Raw genomic sequence first — 12,361 nt, 5'->3', positions numbered from 1 at the left:
CTGGTTTTTAAAGTTCAAATCCAGGAGTCAGGAGACTTGGATTATGTTCCTGGCTCTCTCGCAGCTTTCATGCACAACCAAAAGCAACTCATCCATCCCCTTAGTTTAGCCAGTGAAAAGCTAGGGCAGAAATGTGGTGTCACTTCTCAGGCTTTTAGAACATAGGGGTAAATTAGAATTGTATGAGGTATTTCCTACTCCCTGGAAAGAAGAGCTAATCCAAGATCGACACGTTGTTTAGAATTGCAAAGTATTACATTTATGATTGCTGCTTACTGAATAAAATCCTGCAGTGACATACAACCCGTGCATTTCAATTGGCACCAATTTAATGACTCACTGCATGCTTCACTCCATCATCTGTGAACTCACGTGGGTTTCTAAGACAAGCCAGATAGCGACCTGTAAAGCAGGGGCTCTAAAATCCAAAACCTATACGTGAACCCCATGGCTGCCGTTCCTTGCCGCTATAGAGTGCTGCGCTGTGAAGACCGCACAGAACACTGCCATATAGCATGTACACTGCAGGGGACACACCGAGCTCCCCCGGGCTCACACTGCGCTGGGGTGGCCATGCTGTGGGGAACTCGGGGCAGGCTGCCTCGCCCCAGGCAGCGTGAGGTGAGGAGGGGGCGGATTCCCTCTCCCCACAAACCCACCGACGCCATTCTGTTCCCGCCCCTCCGCAGAGCTCCCCGCGCCACTCTACGCATGCGCGCGCTCCTCCAGCTGCAGTCCGCGTGGCACGCCGGAAGTGACGTCATCACCGGGCCTGGCAACCGTTACCAGGGTAACCTGAAGGCGCGAGTCGGGGGTGAAGGCCCCGGCGGCCCCGCTCCGTTACCTCACGGCGCGGGGGTGGCCCCGAGCGGGCTCGGCTGGGAGTTCGGCCGTGCTCCTCCGCCCTCTCTGTAGGGTTTTCGTAGCCCTCTCAGGTGTGAGGGGCTGGCCGGCCGAGCCTAGTGCCAGCTGAAGGCCGCTGTGCTGCCCCGGCGCCGCTGAGGCCTCGTGGCATCTCGTCCGGTTCTTCTGCAGAGGTTTATCCGGGACGCAACCATGAGTGACCAAATCCAGTTCATTGTTGAGAAGCTCAATCAGGAGCCCTTCAGGAAGAACTACAATTTAATCACCTTTGACTCCTTAGAGTCCGTGCAGCTGTTGCAGCTGCTCAGTGACGTGCTGGGGGAGATTGACCCGAAGGTAAGGAGGGCAATCAGAGGTGCTCGGACCTGGGTGACTGCCAGCATCTTAAATTGGCTTGTCACAAAAATGGCACGGAATGCTTTTATTTACGGCACAGTGTAACTTTGTGGCATGTTTGGTTTACCAAAATAGTTTGTATGAGTCTTCCTGGAAATAAATGTGCCTGACAAGAATCCTTTGTGTCTATGTACCTGCAAGTTTTTTGTGAACAAATGTTTCTTGGGCTTGGGATACTGGATCCTGGTCCACCAGAGACTGATGACTTTATCTTTTAACTTGGGAATCAAGATGGAGAGCTTAGATCGGTTCAGACTGGCAACAACTCTATTCTTGAGTCAAAAGTCAGGCTATGTCTTGCTCACATACACAGTGCAGGAGCTTAGCAAGAGTTGTTTCTCATTTGCACTTGGTAACTGAGTTATTGACTCCCCTTACACTGGCACTACCAAAGGTGTGAGACCAGAAGGGATCACTTGTGTACCTGAGGTGCAGAGTTATGTGCTCTGCTGGGGTAAGATTTGAAAGTGATTTGTTCTTCTGTGTAGATGAGGTCCTATGAGCAGGGAGAACTTAAGCCTAGAATAAAATTACCTGAATACATGTATAGGAGAAAGGTATTTTAAAGATGTCAAAACTTGATGATATGTATATGTTCTGTGTGGAACTCACTTCACTGACATATGGTAAGTGAATGAAGTCAATTCTTTTAATGTCACTAGTTAATTAAAATGACTTGAACAAACGCTGGACCTTTGTATGTTTCAAACTATGTAGCATGCTGTTGACATTAGAGAGGAGCTGCCGGAGAATACAGCAAAAAGAATGTTGACTCTCCTTGGTATCCTTAAATACAAACCTCCAGGAAATGTAACAGACCTGTAAGTATCTTTTGATCCATAAGTCCTGGCAAAGCCTACAGCTTTTATGTAACAACCGTTGAGTGTTTTTTGTATTCTTGACCTTGACCATTCAAGTGGACATGTGTAACATAAAGAGCTCCTGTTTTGTCGTCCTGGGGTGCGGCGCTGGGATGGCAGCACGAGGCTCCCGCAGTGTGGGGCAGCCCCGGGGCCAGGATGCAGCAGCTGCTATTGCGGAGTCTGCCAGGAGAGGGTGCCGCCTGCATGGCAGGGTCACTCCTGCCCCCAGCCCCTTCAGACTGCATTGCCACCCTCCAGTGCCAGGCAGTAATCCCGAAAACCTGCACTTTTCCCTCACTGTTCTCTTTTTCCGAAGAACATTGCTGTAAAGGATGAATTGTTTTTGCAGGCTTTATCGTTTTGTTTTGTTACGGGGTTTCTGTCTGCTTCAGGGTAGCAGAATCAGGATCGTAAATAGCAAACTGGCACCATGACTGCTTTCTCTATTAACTGCATTAAGAAAACCATTAGGGAAGTGGAATGGGAATGTCAAAACACTGCAAATTGTTTCCAGCCAGCGTTCTTTCGTTTGAGATTTATTGATAGTAGGTGATCCTTTTTTTTGTTGTTGTTTTTGAATAGGAGTGTATTTCGCCAAGGGTTAGTTACAGGAAGCAAACCTGTAATTCATCCTGTCTTACACTGGCTTCTTCAGAGAACCAATGAACTCAAGAAAAGGGCTTATCTGGCTCGTTTCTTAGTAAAACTAGAAGTGCCAGTGGAGTTCCTACAAGATGATACCGTGGCTGACATCAACAAACAGGTAGTATTGTTCATGAATGCCAACATTTTATGTTAATTAGCTAAAGTGCCAATAGAAGAATGGATCCACAAATTGAGGAGTTACTGTTGAGATTAATGTTCAAAAGAGTTATGACAAGAGCATGCTGGAATCAAGGGTACACAGTTATTCATAAAGTTTATGTTTTGACCACCATTCTTCCAATAAACATGAAATTGTTTAGTAAGAGGTAGCATTAAATTAAAATACTATGTGCTCAATAACCTTCATTTTCATGCTGGCTTAGAAATATACTTTCTTCTTATAACACTTCTTTACTTTCTGTGAACTCTAACATGGATATTTTTAACTTTACAAATTACCACTTCAGATCTGTTTGGAAAACATTATGTAGAAAAACTGCTGGCAATAATATTCAGCCCCTAACATTTATATCAGTGTTATTACGTTTTTACACCTGTGTTATCTGAGGTACGTATTTATTTTGGCCCAGTTTTCTCTGCTTTTTGCCCTATGTAGTTGCTTGCAGATCACAGTGTGTGTGAATGTTCATAACAGGAATCTTTGCTTATTAGCTGTGCGCCAGCAAAGCGAAGCTCTATAACTTGACTGATTTTCTTTTTTGACACCACTAGCAAGGTCTGATGTATAACTTTGAATAACTAAGCAGAGTAGGAAGGAGAGAAAGGAATGCTGGTTGTAAGTTTTCTCAGTATGTCACAGTCCCAATGTGTATAAATATCCATCTCCATTGTTTCCATTACGTAAGATGCATTCCTTTTTGGGATTGCAGTAATAAAACCATCTTATTAAATGAATGCCCTTCTGATTTAACTCAGAACAGAAGCTGGGGTAATAGAGTGCCTTTATGTAACACAGCATTACCATGAAAATATTTAGATACTAATGAATTAAAGAATTTAGCCTAAACTATTTATGCAGGCAGGCATGTGATGGTGCATTTTAATAGAAACATTTCAAATATGAAATTCTGGAGATCTTAGAAACATGAGCGAGTTTTATGGGCGTATAGAATCAAGTTCACATGCACTGCAGATTATTTAAACAAGTTTCTCAGAATACCTGCCACTTCTCCAGTTTTGTGATTTGGACATCAAATTGATTGCTGTGTATAATTTTAAAAGTAATCAAATTTAGGGAAAAATCTGATTGGCCAGTCTTCAGTGAGTTGCTCCCAGGAGCCAGGAATCACTCCTCCTGCTGCTGAAACCTGGGCTTTGTTTGGTCATTTGAGTGTGTGTCAGTTGTTTCAGGTGTGTGGCCCAGCTGCAGAGAATGCCTTTTTTTCAGTGAACGTGGGGAAACTTCCCCTTTTTTCTGGTTTGGCAAACTGTGCTGTGCCCATGTTTGAGTTTTGCCATTGGGTTTAAATGTTGTGTCCTAATGAGGAAGAGACTCTCTAAACTCATCTTTTTGAAAGAGGTAAAGAAGGGGTACAAAGGAAAGCTTCTGGACATCAGCAATAAATGCAGATGCTCCCAGTTAACTTGCTCTTTTGTTATTTGTTGAAGTGCTTCTATAATACATAGATGTCTACAAGGCAGTTGTGTTTTTACTTGTTCTTTTTTTCACTCATTTTTCATTACCCAGCCTGTGTGTACCTTCTAATCATACCTTTATTTGTTATTTAGTCAAGCTCTTCTTGATTATGTAATCTTTTTCTCAGTGGCCATTTTACTGCAGTTTTTTTTTTTTTTATTCAATCCAGTTTGCCCTAGTGTGCCTGGTACTGAAACAACCAGAAACAAAAGGACTATTTCAGGTGCTGGTTCCTCAGGGTTTTATAGGAGAGGGTTGCTGCTTCGCCTCTCAGAAATGTCATCTCTGTTTGACCTGGCCTTCGCTGTTGCTGTTTGATGTTCAACAGTCATATCAATTGCTCTTTCCAGGAAGTAAAAAATGATATTTTCTGTTTAGATTTCTCCATCTCATTCAATGTCTGTTTCTGTGGAGATTATTCTTCCCTGTATCTCAGCCTGCGTTTCTTCAAGTTGAATCTAAATTTATTTCCCATCCATATTTCTAAACTTTTTCTGTCCCCTGTTATTTCTCTACCCACACAGACTTTCACACTGCCTCGCAGTTGAAGAGTACTGGTGGGTAATGTACTGGTATGGAGGTAGCACACTGTCTACTTCTTCCTAAAAGCCTAACTACGTGTATCAATCTCTATAATATACCCAGGGCATGATTATGCAATATGGTGAAACTTTCTCACATCTTAAGTCAGGTGTGCTCTTGGATTGCTTTACTGGAGAGAAAGTCAGTGCCCTAATCTCGAGCTCCATTGCCTAGCTTATGCATCTTGTTAGACCCAGCTCTCTCTTTTTAGCCTGATAAGTTTACTCATGGGGTGTATACAGGTCTATAGTAAGGGAGAATAGTTGATGTAGCATTGTCCCTTTCAGCTAACATCTTCCTGTTTTGAAACTACATTGCTTATTACAAGAGAAGAGGTTAAAATGCTGAAGAAATGGAACTATTAACTTCAAATGGAAGATAGTTCACTACCATTTTTTACTTCTGCTTTCTAAGTTTGTAAACTTTAGTGGTGAAAAATCCATTTAATTCTTGTTTTTACAATGTTTCTGTGTCTATGTTTACTTTCTTAATAGTAAAGCAACATGTTGGCATCAAAGCTCTCAGCCATAGAGCTCATTCTGCATATTTTTCTCTCATTTTTTAGTATGAAGAACTGATGGAAGCATTTAAAAACCTACATAAGGAGTGCGAGCAGCTCAAAACATCTGGTTTATCTACTGCAGAAATAAGAAGGGTAAAAATAGGACAAAATTGCATCATTTCTAAGTAGAATTTTGTTTTTGTTTTTATTTATTTGTTTTTGAATGTTGTTTCTACTTTTTTTGGTTTTGTGGACTCACTGTAGTGTGTACGTTGTGGAGGTCAGAGCTGATGGGCACTCGGTTGCCTTTTTGAAACTGTTCTTTGTTGGCAAACAGAAAGTCCTTGCTTATGCTTAGAACTGGGCCTTCTGAAGCAGATGGGGAAGGGAGGCTGCCAAGATTGTGTTCAGCATGATTTTCAAATATTAGAGCTCTTTTTCTGTGACCACAAACTGATATCAAGCCTTGAACTTTACTGATATAGGGTAATAATTTCAGAGGTTGAACGAATTAAGTACATAAGTAAACAAAAGTGGTGTTCCTATGTGACTAAAGTGTTAGTAAAGATATTTGTCCTGTTTCAGCAAAATGTCTGAGCATGAATCCAGCTTTCCATTAAGACATACAATCAAGTTAAGCAAATGTTGAGATAAGGCCTAAACTGATAATTGAGTTCCTTTTCTCTCATAGTTGTTAATGTATGGTGTCCTGTTGTCATAAAGCAGGATTAAAGAAGGATAATTGAATACATGTTTCAGAAACATAAATTATTTATTTTAACACAATTTAAATGGGAAAAGTGTCAGCAAGTATGACTTCTATGCAACTTCATGCAGATTGTCAGGAAGTGGGTAATGGTGGAAAGATTTAAGATCAAATATGTAATTGTATCAGATGTTGAATTCATGCTGATTATTTTGCTTGGTTGTTTCTGTTTGTGGGGTGTAGGGTTTCTTTTTATTATTTTTTAGAGAAATACACCTGCTTTTATTTTAAATGCTTACATTAATACTGAAGGATGCAGAGAGTGGAAACTGAGGAAGAAGTAGAGGGGATGAAATAGACTGGAATCCTGGATATTCTAATCGTGAATTGATAAAGTTATAACTGCTTCAGTGTATTCAGAGAATAATTCTGCTTTTCACTATAATTTGTACAGAGTGAAGTTCAATCTGCACTATACAGTAAATAAATTAACATTTCTTTGTCTGTTTTTGCTGCTGTTTAGGATATAAGTGCAATGGAAGAGGAAAAAGATCAACTCATCAAAAGAGTAGAGCGTCTTAAGAAGAGGGTAATAAGAGAAGTAACACTGTTACATTTCAGTGTCATAATCCTTGGCTTGCAACTCTGATTTTGGAATGCAAACAAGGATTAGAATAAACATACTGCGTGTCTAGGAAGGAGTCAAATAACTAATTGACCTACAGGGAATCTCCCTAGGCGTTAGTCCAGGGCTTTTAAGAATCTTGAGTCCAGTACTTTGCTGTCATTTCTGAGTAGTAACATGTATGGAAAGGAAGTGCTAAGTGGGTTTGTTAGACATATGATCTCTTCCATGTATTTCTCAACTATCTGACAGTAACATGCACTATTTATCCACTTACTGTAGGTGGAGACAGTACAAAATCATCAACGAATGCTTGAAATAGCAAGACAGCTTCGCTTAGAAAAAGAGAGAGAAGAATCTTTGGCTCATCAGAAACAAGAACAAAAAAATCAGGTATTGCCATAAAAGTGTACCTCTTAAAAGAGTTTTTGATATCTGTCTGGTGATTGTGCATGTAAAGAAGTATACATCAGGAAAAAAAACAGAGCAGAGTTTCTTACAACATCAGAAAATTAATTCCTATTAAAATACAAATATCTGTATATGTCTTAAAGGAAGAGGCTTGATGCTACAAGTTTTGAACATCTCATTTGAGATATTTGGCAGCCTCAGCTGCCCCTGACATCATCATTTTGCAATCCTAGGAAGTGTTCCATGACTTACTGTGGGAGCACTCAAAGAGAGGTCATTATATTTATGGTAGTGAGCAAACGTTTCCTTAGTTTGATTGTATCTCTGTGCACTTGCACTAAGATTTCATAGGCTCAGTAACATAACAAGTACCTTCGCTTTTTGCTGTGGAACCACGCAGGGGGAATTTGTTTTCAGGAGCAACCTTGGGGTTTTGGTCCCCAGGTCTCACAAAGGTGATGTGATGTCCTAGTAAATACTGGAAGCAGATTGCATCTGAATATAGGGATAGATTTTATTCCTAAGCTGTGTTGCGTGTTCCCACGCCAGCCTGCCGTATCACCTCACTAAATTCTGTTGATTTCAAATAGAATATGAACTTCAATGCTGCTTTAGAAAGAGCAAAACTCAGATTCCTAGTATTACAGACAATATACAGATTTGGAATCAATGTGAATCAGAAGGCTTTCAAATAAATAAACATCTATAAATATCTAAGGAGCAGGAGGCGCCTGTGTGGGAACTTCTTCACAGTGAGGGCGATGGAGCACTGGCACAGAGAGGTTCTGGGGTCTCCTCCTCTGAAGACGTTCAAGATCCACCTGGACACCTACCTGTGCAGCCTGGGCTAGGGAACTGCTTTGGCACGGGATTGGACTTGTTGATCTCCAGAGGTCCCTTCCAACCCCTACAATTCTGTGATTTCTCTAAGTAGTAGAAATACTATTCACCTGGCTGCTGTTGTTTGGCAGCTTTTTCATGTGTTTTCCACTTGTCTCAGCGATAGAATAGTGGATTACTGTGATAGCTCAGCTGCCTTCTGAGAGTTGCAGCATAAAGAAAGTTTTCTGCTGCAATCCTGGCTCTGTTTTTTTTTTGCTGTTCTTCTGATGTTTAAGCCACTTGAATATTTGCTTAAAAATTGTATAACGAATTTCTGCTATAGAGAAAATACTACATGGGAGTACAATACTTTTCTTAATTAATGGTAAAGAATAAGTAAATCCAGGCCAATTGTTGAAAAATTGATTTGGCACATTTCCTTGTACCAGAAGCTGGTAGCTACCATTTTTTGTTCTGGGGATTCTTTGTGATATTCTTTTGCTTTAGTTACTTGGAAATGCATTTCAAAGGAATGAGATTATGCATGTCCAATTTTCTCTCCAAAGTTATTCCATGCAGAGCAGAGACTGCAAAGAACACAGCTGCAGCTGAAAGAGATGCATCATGCAGTAGTGGATTCAAAACCTGAAAGTAAGTAGTAATATGTAATGTTTGGGAGGTTTACACTTCTTTTCTGTGAGAAATGAAATTAAAACTGTGTGATTCTTAATAATGTGGTAGTGCCAAAAAGCATATGTGAACTAGAGAGGAGCTAATGGAAGAAATAAATTCTAAAGGCACGTGCTGGAGTTCCTAAAGGTGCGTGTGCCTTGCTATAAAAAGTCAGGGAGATGGTCATAAAGGAAGATGATGAGATACCTCAGTCTTGTTTTTGAGGTCTATTCTTAAAATCTTAAGCCAGTTAAGTACTGAAAATTATTTATAATATGATGCAAGAGAAAAAACAGCTGGAACTAGAAGAGAATGAAAAAGCAGAAACCTCTTAGAAAAGGCAGAGTTTCGATGCTGTGAAGTTTTGTGTCTTTTGTATTTCCAGTTGGGGATCAGGGAAATAACTGCTTCATCTCAATGAATGTACAAATACATGGAATACTGTGTTTTATTTGGTGTAGACTTGTTTGGTGGTGGTTGTTGTTTTTGGGTTTTTTAATATAACATTCATTTGTAGAGCTTTAAGGCCTGTTTCGTGTTGTAGTGCAAGTTTCTGTTGTAGTTTTGTATGGTAACAAAACCAAAGCCACTTCATAGTTAAGCTTTGTATAGAGAATGGATTTTACATACGTATATATGCACACTTGATTATGATTATATTTTATATGTTTATAGATGTACATACCAGGTATTTAATATATTAACATATAAATCTATATATTCCATCTATAGTATTTATATAAAATAGTTTCTTCTCATGATGTGACTGTAGCTAATTTAGTTGTGTGTCGTATTACATTAAGAATGGCAAGACTGCTTCTGCTCATTTTCAGTCATATCTCAGTCTACAAATCATACTAACAAAATTAATTATACTCCTTGTAGAGTAAAATTGTACTTATCGATCATTTATAGAAATACTGGGTAGGAGGGAATGATATATAATAGATAAATGCATAACTTACTGTCTCCAAAGTCTACAATTCTACGTCTATGTTTCTGAAGGAAATACATAGTTATATTAGTCTGAGTCTGTGTAGGGTTCAGTGTTTCTGATGCATGTGACCTCAATTGGTTATCAGTACTACATCACAGGATTGATAGAAGCTTTATGTGCTGTTTATACTGTCATTGGGGATGATTTATACAGAGTACTGTACCATATGGAGGATGGGAGTATGAAGTTAGGACTCAGAATGTTTTTTTTTCCAGAGCCTTTGCACTGACAGAGTTGCTGTGGTAAAAAGTGTGTTAGAATGCTTTTTGTTATCTGTATAAATTCTTTCCCAAATGATAGAGTCTGTGTATTTAGATTTAAATTTAGCAAAGTAATTCATTGTCCTGCCTTCTCAGGTACATTTGGTATTTCAGCTGCATCACAGAAGCATTTTGGCAGTTGTTTTGAGAGAGGATTTTTCATAGTCAACAGCACATTGTGGTATTACTACTTTGAAAGTTGTCTTTATTTCTTTACAGTGTTCATCAGCCACTGATCCACAAATGAAACTAAAGGAGTATCTGGACTATCTTTAAAGAACCTGTGGTGAATTCTATAACTGTTCCATTTTTGCAGTAGCTGTCTGAGAGTTTATACAGCAAAGCTATGTCAACGTTTCTGTTTCAGTTTGTAGGGTATTTTTAAGGCCTGTGGGAATTAGGTGGTTTCAGTTCACAGAAGCAAAGGTAACATAATAAAAAGTCAGTAAATATGTCATTTGATCGCTCAGATGTGAATGAAGTGAACGTTTTTAATACCTTTATCTTGAGCCTTACTTACAGGGAAAAAAAAGTATTTAGATGTTCTGAAGAAAAGCTTGGAGTCATGATTTAAGAAAACTTGTGTTGAAATTTTGCCCAAAGACTTCAGGGCTTAGCTTTGTAATTTAATTGCTTTTCCCCACAATAGTTACAAGGACACTGCCTATAGTAGCAATTACAGAATGCCAACTGTTGATTTCTTTTTCTTTTTTTTTTTTTAATTGAAATTATTTGACCACAGCATATTGAATAGGGTTTCATTTCTTTTAAAAGCTTTATTGGTCTGCAGTTGTCACTATTTATTTTTTTAAATTCCCTTTGGCTCCAGTTTTGTATCTCAGCTGCCTACTTGCATCAGTATAGCTTGTATGCTGACGATTCAAGGGCTGTTTGGTAGTTGTGGATTTTCACTGCAAGTCTGATGCTTTTTCTTACAATAATTTTCTTCTGTTTTTAATAACTAGCCTGTTTTTACTTCCAAAGCAAGATACATTGATAAAAGCTGTTGTTAATAAGTAGAAGATTTTTATATGTGTTATGGGTACATGCTGCTTCGATTACTTCATCTCGTAATTAACTTAGGATGATGTTCTTTGAAGAAATGCAAAGTAACTCTTCAAGGAATGCAACCAACCCGTACTTATAAGTGTCATTAATGTGGAGTTAGCATATGTCTACATTAGCTATGACAAAAAAATGGAGCTTATGGTTAATAGTTTATTTACTGTTAGAAATATAATACGTTATTTGGAAGACCTTGTGTTAGACCAGGAAATGGGACAGAAGCATTGTTACTTCTAGAATTGGGGAAGAGTGTTGAGAAGTTAGATTTCAAAGGACCACGGTGATAATTCTAACGTGGGTAGCATACTGTGTAGGGGAAGTTAGGGGAAGCTGTGTAGTTTTTCAAGGAGATATTGATGGATGTAATCGTTATCTGTTAATGTGTCCATGTCCTAGAACTCTGTTTAATACAGGGAAATTGGAAGTGGTATCACTGGAAGCTGCAAACTGAATCACTTCAGTACTCATTTGTAGGGGGTGAATGCAAACAGGGAAGTAAAGGCTTTGATTAGCAAGAGAATGCCACTTGGAAGTCCATTCTACACCTGCCTTTGTCATAGCCTTCCTGTGTGATACTAAACAAAGTGTTTGAGGGGTTGGCAGGCAGCTTTCTTTATTTAATTGATTAAATTAGTGTTGCAGATGTTTTTGATATGGAATGCCTAATTGGTAGCTCACAGAGGGAAAAGAAGTAGGAGCCTACAAAGTACAAAGTAGATCGGGTTTACATCTATTAGAAGAATTATGCAGGGAAACCTGCTTCTTTCCTACATGACTGAGCAAGCACTAAGAAAGTCTTTCTCCCATCTCACTTTTTGCAATAATAATAAAATAGAATGGAAAACATGAGGAATTGCTGTTAATAGCTCTTCACGTGTAAGGTTGGCAGAACCTTGCCAAAATAGCCCTAGGGCACAGAGCCAGCCTTTCTCTGCAGCTTACGTATGTAGATTTTGTAACCATAAGTGAATGCTAAAACATTAAAAACAGGGCTTATATGTGTAATGGAAAATTTAAAGTATGCTTGCTTTTCTTTCCTCTGTCCTGGGAATTTGAGGGGAAAAAAAATGTCTTTCACTGAGAAAAAAAATTCTTAAAAGAGCTGCTGTGTATTTGTTTTTTAAGGTTCTGTTGAGCAGCAGAAATAGCTCTTAGGTAGTTACTTCTCCATGTGTCAAATCATACAGGAGGAAAAATATCTCCAGAAGTATTTAGGAAAGAACTGCATTAGTCCTGAGGGATTATCGTGTCTTCCTCATCAAGATGTCAGGTTTTAATTTGCTTCATTGTGTGA

At 39.2% G+C, this 12,361-nt stretch overlaps 1 protein-coding gene across 1 annotated transcript in view; it reads left to right on the top strand.

The window, feature by feature from the left end:
- Positions 1-1,018: 1,018 nt before the first annotated feature.
- The window catches only part of IFT81 (intraflagellar transport 81), a 35,314-nt gene continuing 23,971 nt past the window's right edge, over positions 1,019-12,361 (top strand). The window contains exons 1-7 of the mRNA XM_065739184.1: positions 1,019-1,200; positions 1,978-2,081; positions 2,706-2,886; positions 5,573-5,662; positions 6,739-6,804; positions 7,123-7,233; positions 8,640-8,724. Of these exons, the coding sequence (XP_065595256.1) occupies positions 1,057-1,200; positions 1,978-2,081; positions 2,706-2,886; positions 5,573-5,662; positions 6,739-6,804; positions 7,123-7,233; positions 8,640-8,724 (781 nt within the window). The 5' untranslated portion in view covers positions 1,019-1,056. The remainder of the gene's footprint in view (positions 1,201-1,977; positions 2,082-2,705; positions 2,887-5,572; positions 5,663-6,738; positions 6,805-7,122; positions 7,234-8,639; positions 8,725-12,361) is intronic.

Source organism: Cyrtonyx montezumae, unplaced genomic scaffold (assembly GCF_038088225.1).
Source record: "Cyrtonyx montezumae isolate F1298 unplaced genomic scaffold, pur_monq_1.0 scaffold_23, whole genome shotgun sequence".
Taxonomy (NCBI): domain Eukaryota; kingdom Metazoa; phylum Chordata; class Aves; order Galliformes; family Odontophoridae; genus Cyrtonyx; species Cyrtonyx montezumae.
The sequence above is the reverse complement of the archived record's forward strand: the minus strand, read 5'-3'. Positions and strand labels throughout refer to the sequence as shown.